This window comes from Athene cunicularia (genome assembly GCF_003259725.1).
Source record: "Athene cunicularia isolate RWA chromosome 14 unlocalized genomic scaffold, athCun1 chr14_part1, whole genome shotgun sequence".
NCBI lineage: Eukaryota > Metazoa > Chordata > Aves > Strigiformes > Strigidae > Athene > Athene cunicularia.
This window is the reverse complement of record NW_020799118.1, coordinates 17,213,411-17,229,428: the sequence shown is the minus strand read 5'-3', so window position 1 is coordinate 17,229,428 and position 16,018 is coordinate 17,213,411. Positions and strand designations below refer to the sequence as shown.

At 41.1% G+C, this 16,018-nt stretch overlaps 1 protein-coding gene across 1 annotated transcript in view; it reads right to left on the bottom strand.

The window, feature by feature from the left end:
• The window catches only part of MAPK8IP3 (mitogen-activated protein kinase 8 interacting protein 3), a 58,912-nt gene extending 52,053 nt beyond the window's left edge, over positions 1–6,859 (bottom strand). Inside the window, exons 1-4 of the mRNA XM_026859231.1 lie at positions 6,692–6,859; positions 3,036–3,156; positions 2,290–2,360; positions 1,446–1,537 (exon numbers count right to left, since the gene is read on the bottom strand). Of these exons, the coding sequence (XP_026715032.1) occupies positions 1,446–1,537; positions 2,290–2,360; positions 3,036–3,156; positions 6,692–6,859 (452 nt within the window). The remainder of the gene's footprint in view (positions 1–1,445; positions 1,538–2,289; positions 2,361–3,035; positions 3,157–6,691) is intronic.
• Between the last annotated feature and the right edge of the window lie 9,159 nt (positions 6,860–16,018).

Here is a 16,018-nt window from a genome sequence, read left to right as displayed (position 1 = left end):
CCAAATTTTGCTCAATGCTCTTCTTTTGAATTTTCATCATCCTTACCAGATGATACTTCAAAAACCTTCATGGTTTTCCATTTATCTGTTCTCCCTGTATTTTCATCTCCATGTCTTTGCCCATGCTGCCCTTTGTGTATAGTCTGACATGCCAACCCCACTCCTTTTCTTAGCCTAATGCCTCCCAAAGATTTCAGTTTTCAGTGAAGCTCAGTGATATTAACCAGCTGAAGTTCACAGATATTAACTAAGATCAGTCAGACATATTTTATAAGAGACAAGGGGGACACACCTAGCAGGCACTCTTTTCCAAGTATGCCTGCACAGCTGGTACTGTCTATTTTTCAGACCAACAACTCCACATGTGTGCAAAAACTTTTAACATTCCTCAAGGCCAGAAGAAGTCTAAAAGTTAAAAAAAAAAAAAAAAAAGACAGGAAAGGTCAATAAAAAGATTTCATCTCCCGCAGCACATTACTTGGTCAATACTGCTTCCCTGTTTTAGATTAGAACTTCCTGGGTTAGGCAGTGTCACTATAGTGTTAATCATCTCATTAGCATGTGATGATTAACACAAATAGTAATCTACCATGAACAAAAATTTTGACAGAAAACATCTTTTTTTATGTCTGAGTGATTTAACAGATTATGCTTAATCTGAGTACATTATGTGTTATGTGATCTATTATTCTCTAACCAGTATTTATGGAACATCACTTCTATTTCTCACCCTGTGGGCAATGTTACTGGTGTATAGTCTTCATCAGAGAGAAAGCATCTGGTTCCTTCACTTAACAGTTAAAACCAGGTGTATCTGTACTGAAATCAAAGTAACTGCAACTTTTGTGCTTCAGATTTGTACTAAGACTACAAAAGACTAGTTCTTCTATATACTGAACTTCTTCCCTACCCCTGCCTTCTTTAAGCAAAGGCTGATTCTTACTGGTTTGGTGCTCTAAAAACAGGGGAGGAGCAGAGAGGGAAGAAAATCAATTACTTGGACATACGTAGGTCTATTGGGGACTCTTAGAGAAAGCTTCCCTTGAAGGAACAGGGAACGCATTTAATTGCTATGGTTTTGCTAGCTATCACACATACAAAGACACACACTCACACACACAAACAGATACTTTACTTGACACCTCCATCCACCTCATAGAAAAACCTTTTACATGCTACCTGAGAATACAAATTATTTTTCTAGAGCCCCCCCATAAATAGCAGTGTGACAAAGCCCAAGCTTTGTAACAGAACACATAAAGCTCCTCGTCATCAAGCATTAGAATATGTACCCACACCTCATCTACAGCCCATTACAAAAAACCTTCAACTATAATCCATGCTCACGGGGAAGATCTTGCTTCTGGTTCCTCTCTCTCAAATACACGCACTCAGTTTGTAAATCCCCAGATGGCATACATTACAGTGAGAGGTTATAGCCCTACCTTCTCCCAGGTAGACTGCCCTCAGTTTGATTATTTCCCCCAACCTGCTGCATCTTGGATCGCTCAATGTGTTCCACATAGGTCTGGATCATCTGTGAGGAGAGAAAAATCCATGAGCCAAACAGAGGAGAAGAAAAGACTAATTTTCTGCTGTCGTTTGATCTTCTCCAGCATCCATTTCCAATTCCCTTTCTCTTTTTTGCACATCTCCTTCTATTTGCTCTTGTCTTCTAAACTGATGATATAAATGAGTGGACTAATCTGACAGGAACTCTGACAGCAAATAGTGTCAGAAATGACCTAAACTTAATCTCATAACAGGAGAGCCATGAAAGAGCATATCCAAAAATAATGTAAGACATCTCCTGGAGGCTCATTAGCAGTGAGAGACAAGGTAGTGGGGCACTGTTCACAGAATCACAGAACAGCTGAGGTTGGAAGGAACCTCCTGGAGTCCATCGGGTCCAACATCCCTACTCAAGCAGGGCCACCTATAGTAGGTTGCCCCATGTGGCTTTTAAATAGCTGCAAAGATGGAGACTCCACTGTGCCTCTGGGCAATCTGTGTCAGTCCTCCTCATCCTCACAGTAAAGAACTTTTTATTCATGTTCAAATGGAGCCTTTTGTGTTCCAGTTTCTGCCAGTTGCCTCCAGTCTTGTCACTGGAAAGCACTGAAAAGAGCCTGGCTCCCTTCTCTTTACACCCTCCACTGAGATATTTTTGATGTTCCTAAAGTTCAGAAGCTCTAGTCATAACTAGAACTGTAAAGCTGAATTCTCTGACATGATTTTACATATAGGCTAAGAGTTTATTTATTTAGAAATAATGAGATGACATCCTACCTCTGTGTGACGCTGATGTAGAGCATTATACTCTTTCTTCATTTCTGATTCACGTTCCTCCAGTCGTGAAACTACCAAGGGAAGATTCCAAACATTAGCTAACACACTTCAGGCCCTCAAAAGAAACTAGAAGTCTCAAATCCTATTTTGTTAGAGATTAATTTATGCCTACTGAACAAAACAAACAGAAACAATAATGCATACTGCAGGATCTGGTCTTCACTGCAAACTCAATTCACGGGTACCTGCATGTTCCCAAAATGAGCAGACCAAATAGTACAGTTAAGAACAAAGAAGAAGAGTTCTTCAGCAGTACACTGGTGCTCTATAAGTGTCCTACTTTGACAACAATTTAAATCATCCTCTGGGATAGGCACCTCTGGCTATTTGAGGACAAAACAAACAAATGTGATAGTTTCTGTAAGAAAAAAATGTGACATACTATGCAGGGACAAGGAGAAAGTGGAAACCAGGTTCTGAAGCTTCACCAAAATGCCCAAAATCTTGCACCTCAAGAAACTGAGCATGCCCCACACAAAAGCAATTAAGCCATTACTAAAGTAATGTGGTTACATCCTATCCTTTAGAAGGCTCTGAATTTTATATCAAGTTAAGGGATAACCAGACATTCCAGGCTTTGTGTAAGTTACACTAAAACAAAAAGTATGAAAAATATTTTAAAAGTAGCAGTACATGCATGTGTAATGCAAAGTGTATAATCATGTCTAGTGTACAACTTTGCTTACTCTGATCTGCATAGTTTTTGGTCTTCAGCTCCAGCTGTCGAGTCTGGAATTCAAGGTGTTCCACTTGGATTTGTAGCTCTTTCTTCTCCTGCTCCAGCGCATCTTCAAACTCTATAAACTTCTGAATAGAGAAGAAGAAGAAAAGGAAGCACAGATGAGGAATAAATGTAAAATATATTTGACCTATATGACTTTTCCTCTCCTCACAAAACAAGGAAAAATGAGAGACTATAAATTACAGAATAGGAAATAAAAATTTCTAAGTACTGTAATTAGTATAATAGCATTTCATCAAGATGGAGACTATTTTATATGAGGAAGTATTAGCTATCTTTAATGTATAATTACTATATAAACTATGGTCCAACATGAGTTATGTAAACCAGCGCAACTCTGTAATCTTCAACAACATTGTTCTTCCTTGTGCCAGGCTGAATTTTGACAAACTCTATTTCCATAGTCATATATTTACAAATATAGATGTCAGAAACCTTCAGACCAACTATTTTATCTGTGCAGTTTTAGAAAGCTTTGCCTGTAATTCACATGGTGGGCAAGTTTGACAGAAATGTGCAAGTCTTTTGGAAAACTTAGTCGCAACTCCAAGGAGCTGAGAGCAACTCCTGTATCCAGAGATGGTGACCTGCCCCAGCAGCAAACTCCAGAAGGGCTCTGTGGTATGCAGAAGCTGAGGGATGGAGGAGGGAAACATGCAGAGGAGGAGATTCTCACAGCTGAATTTAACAAATTTATATCTAGTAAGAAAAAGCTTGGCTAACTGCTCTCGGTGAAGAAGGAAAGACAGGGATGGCACAGCTGCCATTTTGGTGTTGCTAATGGGAGTTAGCAGCAATGCACACAGCAGTATGGACTCCTGCACAGAACACAGGGCCAAGGAAAGATCTTTACAGTTATACTCCTTTCATGATGAAAGCACAACAGAAAAATACCAAATTTCAGATTATTATTTCTGTAAAATGTCACTTTTTGATCTGTGAGCTTTAGTCATTCTCTGCATTGGATACTAGCATGCACAGCAAAGAAAAAGTAAGACATGAAACATTTGATTTAGCTCCGATGTAGTGAACTGATATTAAACATTACTCTTGATATGAGCTGTAGTCACAGTCGCTTTCATGAAATATTTAAACTAAACAGGGTCCCTGAAAAGTGAATAACACCTTTAAATTTCTGAGTATACTTAACCAAACCTGGTTCTTGTGCTCTATGTGGTCACGGGAGTTTTTCTGCAGAAAACATTAACACGTACCCCTATGCAATAATGACCCACAATCCATACTTCTGGACTCAGAAAGGGATCTGGTTCTAGTAACACCCCTGACACAAACTTGGTGGAAAAATCACAAAGCTCAAAAATCTTTTGCTCTCTTAACCACATATATCCTCTCCACAGCAAACTAAGTTTAAAGTGTGGTACCACCATGCTTACAAAGCATACTAAAGCTATCTCTCTAGATTCAGAGTAAGTGCTATCCTGGCCTTGCAAAACGCAAAGTTCTAGTCTTGTTACATTACTCCTAAACAGCTACATCCAAGGAAGCTAAAACTACATCACCATCATCTGCACCAACTAGTCCAGTAATTAAAACACAAACCCATCAGCTGAGCAGCAGGATTCAGAGCTGCAGAGGAAGAGACAGAGCAGACAACAAAGCCAAGTTGGCTTTCATTTACCTTTAAGATGTTTATAGAACAAGAGGAGCCCACAGGAGATAAGTCAGGGCTATGAGGAACTCACAAGGGCGCTCTGCTCCTGGCCCTGTCTCTCTTCCTCTCCATCTCTTTGCAAAAAGCTCCTTAGGTCGAGCTCTAACAGATTCACCAGCACGTGCACATCAGCTTGCTGAAACCTCCTCTTTCTAAAAGCATGAATACTGGGGAAGAAAAGCCTTTTCTTACCCTCCTCTGTACTCTGCACAGGGGGAAGTGTTGTTCTCCACAAATAATGCTGCTCAAGAGGGCATGGCAATTTTAATTTAACAAACTAAAGCCTCATTGTATTCTAAAAGACAGACACTGGTAAAAATAATTTTTGGATATGATTCCCAGGAAAATGAATGCCTTTAAATGCACATTAAGATTATGTTGTAAAATTCTGCCTATGAAACAACATGCACAGCATTTGACTGCATTCTCAGGATAAGCCATGTGCACACTTCCTATTACTTTTACTGGAATAATTAGTAAACACTGGAGCCATCATTACGCTCATGAACTGGATCTTCTCTCTGTAGACAACTGAAAGACTAAATCATTTATTATTCTTGCATACTTTTTTTAGAAACTGTTCAGTAAATTCATCTGAACAATGAGTCAGTTTTCATTCCTACATACCTGTATTTACAGAAACAATCAAACGCATTTTAGCCACGTCTCATTTTTCTGCATTCAGTGTTCTGCAGTGCCTTTAATCTTTAACCAGGCTTTTAACTTTCTGTTCATTCCTGCCGAAATGTATTGCAATAAGGGTTTTGGGTTTTTTTCCAGCCCCTTATTGTTGTTTTCCAGCAGTATTTTCCAAAAATACCAGAAATGCTAATACCTTTCTTCCACTATAAAGAAGTAGAAGTCGTCTCAGAAGCTAAACATTTACTTTTTAATTATATCTTAAGACTGTGCAATGTTTTAGTTTCTAAGTAAGCATTTTTTCTCTGAGATGTCAATTAAACATTGAACTCTTAGTGACTCATAAATATCCAGCAATCCGTTTTATGGATTTTGAGAAATTTATAAAGCAATCTGATTTGTAAATGTTCAGATTTATTCTTGAAACATTTTCCAGAATAATAATACAATTTTAGCATGAGTAAAAAGGAAAACAAATTCCTAGCCAACACAGCTACCCCAAGCAACAGACCTAGAGAAGCAGCAGTTTAATGTGCTCCATTTGGAGAACTGATGGGAGCTACACTAACAGAAGAGTTATCTCCCTGGTATAACCTCCCATCTCCTTGCAGGGTTTGGCGGAACCACTCTGTGCTAAAGCTCTATTGACGAACCCTTTTAATTACAACCAAGGGCTAAATCCCCATCACATTGCACTGGCTCAGTTTTCACTACCCTCTCAGCTTGAGATACCCTTCCACTCCTGGTTCTCCATCCAAGAGCATACTACCCAGGCCAGGAATCAGGTTTTTAGCAGCAATAAAAAATGAACGGGCTTTAAGGAAAATATTCACAGAGTTCCTGACAGTAGATTAGGAAGCAAAAGAAGATACAAGCCCAAATTTATTCCCACTATGTAGGTCATCTTTAATAGGATTCCTGGATTTGATACTGCTGTTTTGGTTTAATTCAGAGGAAACTGATTGGAAGATTAAGTCTTCTACAAATACAGCTCAGTCTTCTTATTCAGTCCCGTCTATTCTGAAATCTAAAAGTAATCAAAGAAACAGAAAACTAGAAATCAACTAACCATCTGAAGAAGAGACATGGAGACAACAGTACTAAAAATTAATATTACCCTAAGTATTCTCAAGGAAGAACAGCATTTCAGATAAATGTATTGCAGTATATCCTGTCCTGTCTCCTGAAGAGATCGACAGTGACATTTGTGTGCAGGGACCCCAGGGCTCTTTACTCTCCCTGTCTCTGCAAACACCTTCTGGCTGCTCTTGCATCAGAAACCATCTCACCTGAGGTTCTCCCTGTGCATCAGAAGATCTGAAAGGGCTGAGAGCAGGAAAAGTCCCAGACCCAAGAGAGGAGTGAACAGCCACACCAGAGGGATGAGGAGGAGAGGTTTCACTGCCAGAGCTGTCCCCAGGGAAAGCACACTCCTGACTGAGGAGGCGGCTTAGCATACACTGTCACTGCCACTCATCCTTCATGGCACAAAGTGACTTCTCATCAGGGTATTCAGGCAGGCTTTATTTTTTTTCAAATAAGCCAGCAGCAGACATTTCATACAGCATCCAGGGAAGAGCCATACTAGTCAGTGAAAACAGCAGAGATTGAAATGACCTGGCTAAGGAATATGAGGGAAAACAGACACTTCAGGTACATTTGTCCTACTCTTGTGAACAATAGCCTCCATAGACAGCAGAGACAAGCACTTTGTCTGCAGCATGATGCAGTGCCATGGTCCTCAAGCTGCAGCTCACGGACCACAATATACGGCTGCAGCTGGCCCAGGCAAGCAGCACCCCCCAGGCTGGCTACAGCTTCTCCCCTGCCGTAACTCAACCTGCCAGGAGCATCCCCCAGCACACAGCAAATCTCCCCACCAACCACTGCCTTCCCATGTTGCTAGAAATGCATACCAGGGCAGGAGAAACAGAGAACACAAACTGAATTAATTTATTTTTTTACTTACCAGACTCAGAGACAGTTATGCTTTAAAACCAAGCACATATTATTGAATGAATGCACCTCAGTATAAATAAACAACCACAGGCATTTCACATTCTCTATTTCTTTCAGGGGTGGGGGTGTATAATGCTGGCTCTACTAAAGCTGCGGAAATGTTCTTGGCAACTTGAAGAGGACCAAGATTTCACTCTGACCTTTTAAACCTCCTAAAAATAAAGAGGCAGAGGGGACACTAACTTGAAAGTCACCTTTCCATCTGAGCATTTTCTGTCTGTAATATTTACAAAAAGCAGCAAAACCAGTTAAAATAGGAAAAGAATCCTTCAGGTTTACTCTTGTTTCTTGTGTTTTTCAACTAGGTTTGTGCACAGCCAATCCTATCTAAATGCTGCACGAGTGTTCAATGTACAAAGGTGAAGCTCTGCATCTCTGGGGGTGCTAACTAAAATCAACAAGCCTTCATGAGGGAAAATAATATTCACACAAATCAAATTCATACTTCTGGCTTCAGAAATAGTACAAATTCCAATGTCTTACTGAAAGCAGATACTGCAGATATTACTCTTGCTTCATTATAAACTTAAACACGTAACAGGGGAAGAGTGGGCCAAAACAAACGCATCCAAACCCAAAGAGCATAACCTTCTATTCTTTTTAAAGATATCTTAAAATAACTGTGATACACTATTTATAAAAAAATCTGCCATGAATTAAAATGCCCAGGGTACTAATTAAAAAAACTGAAGTGCAAATTTGCTGACTGCATTCTTTCAATTTAATGGTGCCAAGATGCAAAAAGAATATGGTGCTGGCGAAGAATCATGGGTTTAACTTGCGTCTATGAGCTGCTCTTGATTTCAAGGGGTTTCTCATTTGCAGAGCCAGGTACTGCATCTGATCTTTTCTGATGGCATGGAGGAGCTCAGCTCACACCTCACTGATTTCACAGCTCTTTATGGAGATGCAGTAAGACATTTAGAAAACAGAAATAAGAAGGACCAGATAATTCCACTGATGGTTAAGAAAAAGTACTCTCTTTTTACTGTTTTCTGATTCCCACTATGACAAAGTAGATGGGTACATTGGAAAAAGAAACAGCCCACACTCCCAGTAGTTCTCAATAACAAGGCTGACCACAGTGTTAATATTTTTACTAATTTTTATTATTTTTACTATTTTTTTCCAGAGCCTCTATACTTGCTTTCAAATAATAATTTCTAAATATGAACAGTTACAGTTAAACAGTTAATCACATCAGCAATCTAAGAAAACTGGAGTATGAAACTGCTATATATAAGAATTAGTCACATGGCTTTTTTTTCTGCTAGTCTCTATCTGCAGACTTCAAGCAGGATAACTAGTTGTAACAACCCAGGAATATGACAAACAATAATTGTTCACACACTAGTCTTTACAGGGAAAATATCTAACAAAATCATCTTAAGACAAAAGAATGAGTATTCCTCCGAAAAGCAGCGGTACAATGCAGATTGCTTGGCTTCCTGCTTTACTGCCTTCTGCAAAGGAAGAAAATCACCAAAAATAGTAGCATATCATCAGAAATCCTCACATCAGTGATAAATCAAGCAGAGAGCCAAAACCGCACATATATGCAGAAATCTCATTCTGTGGCCTTGATCTGTGGTGAGTGGTAGTTTGTGCAATGTTATTGCACGCTAAAGGCAGCACCGGGGGTTCAGTCCCAGACCTCATCCCTTCGCTGGCAGGAGACAGCAGTGCTGGGGGTGCAAATGCATCGAGGAATACACACCTGGCAGAGACACAGGCCAGGAAACAGAGGTTCTGTGGTGAGGTGGGGAAGGGCTCGTGCCACCCACAGCTTCCCAGGGAGGTCACCTCACCTGCAGGAAGCCCACAGACAGAGAGGCAATGCCGGTTCACCTCACAGCTTCTTGGCAGCACCTAATCAGGTTGGCAATTTAGGGGCTTGTGTTGACAATATTTTGTCTTAGAAAGTACAACAAAGAAAGAGGCCAACTCCTGGCCATTTAAACCTGACTGGTTCAAAACCAAGTCCCCAGCCCCATTATAAGCCCTGCTACTGCTGACTTTTACATGCTACTGAAGGTGAAGACCTTGTTCTGCCCTCTTAACTGGAGCCATTTCACTCAACAGCAACTTTAGGAAGAGCAATTACTTCCTTACAAAGCAGATGTCTACCACAAAGTGTATGACACTCAAATCAACAAGTACCACTTTCTTATTGCAGCTCCTGTACAGGCAACGGATTGTTGGATACCAACAATGCCAGAGCTTCAGGAGCAGAGTGCTAAATCTTTTCACTTTGACAGTCAGAAAAAGGATCCTTAAATTATACCACTTCTCGTAATTATGGTGGTCATCAGCAAAATGCTCCTCAGGAAATAACTTCCTTTTCAAAGAATTTCTCACTTTATAAGCCAGCCTACACTGATGCAGCTACTTCTCAGAAGAGCATTAGAGAGTTGTCCAAGAATCAACCAATAGTTAAAAAATCTCAAACTGTGAATAGATATTCAGGTTTTTATCCCTGCAGGCATTTTATATAAAGTCAAGTCATTTATTTAGCAAAGCTGAAGTAGAAGATTAAGGAATTGAGTCTTGTCTAGCTTACATCAATGTTAACTTGACTTCATTGCATGAAAACATTCCTAGTTTCTATCAAGAAGAGAGGCAGTACAGACATATTTAGTGTTTCCCTTGTGAAAACAAAGGTTTTGCAAATATTTAAAGCCACTCTGCCTCACTGGTTTCAACAGCTGAAACACCCTCACAAAACCAGAAAAATACAGCCATCAGCCCACACATAGTGATAAAAGCATACCTGAATTTCCTATGTGTTGGAACTAACATGGCATGAATTTTAGAACTGTTTTGGCTCCCCAAGAGCGGAGTTTCACTAAGAAGTAAAAATGACTCCTTGCATTTGACCAAAAAATGACTCATCTCACTCTTCAAAGCTCTGAGGTGACAAGACCCATGGATTTGAGGAGCTGAGCAAAGCTCACCCTTTCTCCTGGAAGGCCCTTGCCTTAGAAGACTCTTCTCCAGGTGACCCAGGTCAATCCCAGTCATGGCACCTGAAGAACGAACCCCAGATCCTCCTGCAGCCTGGATGCTTCCCAGCAGCACTGACGTGCAGTGAAACCCCAATACAACTGTAATCCATATAAAAGAGACCCCAAACAGGAACTGTGCCACATGAAAGTACACAAACAGTAAGTGTAAATTCTAATAATAGCCCGTAACTTCTCCATCTCAGAAGGATCTTAGTTGCCACAAACAAGAAGATACTATCTCAAGTATTAGTTTTATAAGACATAGTTCAAAAGACCAAACTGTAACACTCCCTCAAGTGCACTGACAAACAGCAGACAGTCCACAAGCTGAAAAGAAATTCAGCTGCAACCGTGAAATAAAGCAATCAACATTTTAAAACCTCTAACTACATCACACTTCAAAATTCACAGATAATTAATTTACCATCTCAAATTTCATGCTTGTTCAAAACTTTATCCTGGACTTATCACAAAACTCAGCAAATCACAACTGTGTTATCCAACACTTCTTGTTCTACTCCGTATGGGTTCCCCATTTCTAGTGTATTCAGCAATTATGCCATCACAGTTGTGATAGTTGTGGTATAAAACCTGACATTTTCATTGCAAAGCTTGGCCTGAAGTTCAAACCATATTCACAGGACAACTTATGTCACACATCAGCCTTGGGATCAGGAGGTGTTTTATATTAGAAATGCATGATTATATTAGTAATTCTATATTGAATACTTTAGATATGTAACACTGATTTACATGAAGATGTTTACACACAGATATGCATTTAAGATGGAAAAATAAATATCAGCCTTCTTTGGCTAAGGCCCCTGACCTCAAAAATTCTGACAGTGAAGAAGGCCATTTATTAGCAGAACAGCCAAAACATCGTAAAAGAGAACAACCCCTTCCTCCTTCTTCCCATTTTTTCTGCCACATTATAATGCCATTTTAACTGTATTTTTAACTTAGTTTTTAGAATTTATTAGTCCAGGAGGACACACAGTACACAGCTTCATGATGGAAAGATGCTCTGAGCTATGCCCTCTATCTGAATCTTTGCTATTCTCTTCAAAGATAAATGCACTCCTGAAGAAACTTTTCCATCTCCATAAAAGCATACAACCTTCTAGTAAAATAACATTTCCTTTAAATCTGCAGAGCTTGGAGATAAAGATTTTTGTTCCTGCTGCTAACTTCAAGAAGTCAAAAAGACATCTTTTATCTGCTACATACTCTGTAGTCATGGACTGGTCTTTGAATGCCTTCTGTAAAATAAATGTCGTTTTTGTTGATTTTTGATGATTTTCTTGTTGATACTATCTCCTATATTCCTCTTCCAAGGGATCTGAATCTTTTTTCTAAGGAAGATCGCTTTTCTCTTAAGATTCTCTCCATAAAGTAGGCCTGGTCCTACAGCACAGCCAGGAGGAGCAAAGGGGATCCTCCCACATCCTCAACCCTGCTCCAGCTCTGCCTGAGACACTTTGCCCGTTCAGCCACTCACGTCTCCCAGCGGGACTAACAACATGCTTACCTGGGACAGAAGATGCCCTGGAGGAAGAGATGCACAAAGAATGGATGGGCTGCTAGCAGAATTCTTTTGAAAACTGCCTTGAGAACAGCCTGGTCCTGTATTCCCATTGGCATGGCCAAGAAAGGAGATGTGACTGTGAAGTCTTGCAGATGACACAAGACTGGGAGGTGCCATCAGCACTAAAGAGAACAAAACTGTCACAAGGTAAGAACTGGGTGATGCTGAAAACCAGAGCAATAGTGGGACTGAACAGGACACGAGTGCAAGGGCACGCACATAGGAACAGCCATTTCTGTTGTGATGAGGAGGGTCAAGAGGAAGGAGCTGATGACAGAACGATTAGTTGATCAGACCCCACAATGATGTGCTCTAGGCCAGGTGCAACTGCAGCGTGAGGAGAGCAGAGAGGAGACAGACATGCTGCCGCCTCCTGCCATGCCATGTCACAATGACTACACTGGACCACGCCAACAAAGGTGACAGCCCTTAGATAAATCTTACTACTAGGACTTTGAAAAAGAAGGTGTGACACAGGGACACTCGTAGGACAGCATGCATGTCACTGTATGAAGCACTAGTAAGATGTACCTGGAAAACCACTCATTATTTCTACTACCCCTCAGGGAGGATCAACCCAAGCACCAGATACGGCTAAGTGTTACGCAAGAAGAGGGAGATGAGGGAATCTGTACAACAAGGGTAGGCTGGCCAGGTGACACATGGGCACCTCCATGCTAGCAGGACACATGGCACAGGCCAGCTCACCTGCCTTCTTTGATGAGGGAACAGAAAGCTTGGCTCCAACACCTAGCAAATGCAGACCAAGACAGGACGGGACCAGTTTCCATTAACACAGCAAAGACATAAATATTTGATACAGTAAAAACTTCCTAACAGCAAAGGACAATGCTGGCACAAGAACAAACCAGTAAAACTAGGCCATGAATAAAAAAACCCAACTCCACTGCAATTTAGAAGAAGGTAAGAGCAGAGGCAGGAGATTTAACTAATGGTTTTAAGACAAAGCTTGATATATTTATGAAACAAATTATATAACTCAATTGCCTGCAATACCAAGAGACTGGCCATGCTGACTCAGGAAGTCCCTTCCAGTGTTACTGTCCTAAGTTTTTTTTAAGAATGGGCGTCTTTCTAAGAATGCTAGAGGCAGAACAGTTACAGATTTGGTGCAAAAATTACCATGCAGTAAGAAGTCCATAAGGATCAAATCTGGAGTAACTCAAACCAAGACAGTCCCTAATGCTACAACTACACGTACTATAGTTACACACTGTCCTGGTTTGGGTGAGTGGCAGGAGTTTTTGATAGCAGGAGAGGAGGTACAGCAGCGACCCCCTGTGAGAAGCTTCTCAAAGCTCCCCCAGCCCCAAGTTGGACCCGCCTTTGCACAAAGGCTGGACCAGTTAGCTGCATCTCTGCAATAACGTATTTTATGGGGAACCTGGGAGGAGTTGTGTGAGTTGTGAGGAGAAGGGGTGCTGGAGCAGACACACACAGAGTAACATGTCAGGGTGACCCACACACCCATGGGGGTGACTCATGTTGCAGCTGGTTTGTGGAGGACTGTCTCCTGTGACAAGGGGACCATGCAGGAACAGGGGAGGGATGCCAGAAGTTTCCCCCCTCCCCAAAAGCGGAAGAAGCAGCAGGACTGATGGCACACCCCATTCCCTGACCCCTGTGCTGCTTGGGGGAGGAGGGGAGATATAGGGAGCAAAGCTGAGCCCGCAAAGAAGGGAGAGTTGGGGAAAGGTGTTTTCAGCATGTGGTAACGCTTCTCACGGTCCTACTCTGTCATGTTAGGTGGTGGTGTTAGTGTCTGTATGAAATTTTATGTTTTTTCTTCCTCTAACAAGTCTGTCTTTTACCTGTGCCATAATGAATGAGATCATTCCTCTCTGTCCTTCTCTATTTCCTGGGCCTTTTTGCTTTATTTTCTCCTTCCCAGGGCTGGGGCGGAAGGGGCAAGTGACTGGCTGCATGGTACTCAGATGCCCTCTGACCTCAAACCAGACACATACATGATTAATGGTAATATTACCTTATATGTGTGTGTATAAACATATGCTAATAGAGCATTCAGTATTAAAACAACAGGCTAAGTGGAGGCTGGACACCCATCACGTTATGACATGCACAGAGCTCCTGCTTCACCCACTGCCTCCACAACAGGCTGGACTATGGAAGCTGGACACTTGGACAGGGGCATTCTCAGTAAAATTACCTGGTAAATACTAGTTTAAGATAAATCTCCTTATTTCAAAAGTGTAGATGTTACTTTTCTCCCAAATCACAGAGATCATCATACCACAAGTGCAGCAAGTGGAGAGCACCCAACAACCACTATCTAGCCTCCCTGTTTTTTCTTTCTACATTTTTTCATGTATGATATTACTTTATTGAAGTCACAGTTTTCTGCTTTCTGCATAGCTTAGCTCAAACCTCCATTCAGGGAGATAAAAAAATACTGATGCACTGTTTTTAAATGTTGAACAGGAACAGAGCATGGATAACATCGATAATAAAACAAATATTAATGGAATAAACATTTTTAAAAGAAAAAAAATCAAAATTATGCAAGCTAGTAATGTAAACTTCGTGAGGACTAAAACATATTTGTATGTATTTTTGTATCTGGAATTATGGTGCAAATTATGTGGCAATTTCAATCCAACTCATCCTACACATTACAAATGCCACCCAGCTCAAGGAATGAGTAAGAAGGGAACCATGGAGGTGAGACAAAGGTAGGGCTGGTAAAATGTAGGCAGTGTTTTCAAATAACTGGAATTACAAAGATGCTGCAATTGCATTTAATGCTGCTACAAAAGGTGACTGTGCTGAAAAATTGTGTTAAACACATAACTATCCTGAGAGGTGCATAAATTATTATTTTACAGATTTAAAAATTTCTTTCAAAGTGAGTAGATTTGACAGGGACCACTGCAGGTGAGCAGCAGAGCAGCCATCGGAACTCCAGCAGAACAGGTGGCAGGGCTGCATTCAGGGCAAGGGGCGCTGCCTTGCACGCCCATGGCAGGGCCCCAGAAGAGGGGTACAGCCCCCGCTGAAGCCACAGCCACCAAGGAAGGAGTGGAGCTGACAGCCATCACCAGATGAACCACCTCAACACCATGGTCACGATCAGTGTGGCAGTCAAAGGAGCCTGTGATGTCCCTGAACCTGAAACACGGGGCGTGTGTTCTGCCAGACCGGTACCTCCACAGAGAGATAACTAATGAAACACCATGGCCAGGAGTGATGGGAACTCATACGTTTGGAAAGGCTTATTCCTCATTAAGTGATTTAAACATAGGTACCATATGGACAGTTTCTACTGCCTGTCACAAATCAATTCTGTTAGCTTTCTTTAAATTAATAAAACCTGTAAACCAAAGAGTCTCCAAATTACTCTGATCAGTGTAGACTTCATACCATTTATTAGAAACATTTAGAATAACTAATCAAGCATTTTTAGGAAGTGACTTTCCAACAACTGTCCTATAACATCTCTAACGTGTTAAAAAAATTCTAACATTTTTACATTTAAAAAAGTATTCTGCATACAAACTTTTCAGGGAGAGAAGATCAAAAAAGTAAAGGGAAGGACAAGCTGCTACTGAATTTCTAAGAGCATTTTTTCCTCTGCCTAACCCCAAAGCATTACATCTTATATTTTAGCTCTTAGTCTGCATTTGGTACCCCTCCATCAGACCAGTCTGGCTTCTCACCAGCAGAATACATGTCTCCCCTGCATCTCAAAACCAGTGCTGACTAGCCTGCCACCAAGACAGATCCCGTGGGACATGAGGTCCCAGGAACAGACCGGCACATTCTGCATCTCATGATGCCGCACTGCTGCCAGCTTGGGTTTCATCTGCGCTATTGCCCCCGGTCCACATCCTATCACGTGCCGACTCGCCTTACTCCTGATGGAGTAATGCACAAAGAAGGAAGCAAATTAAAAAAGGGCGGACTGTCATAATACTAAAATCACACTGTGAAGAGGGAGGATAAAGGCTGCTGCTCTTAAACCTCTG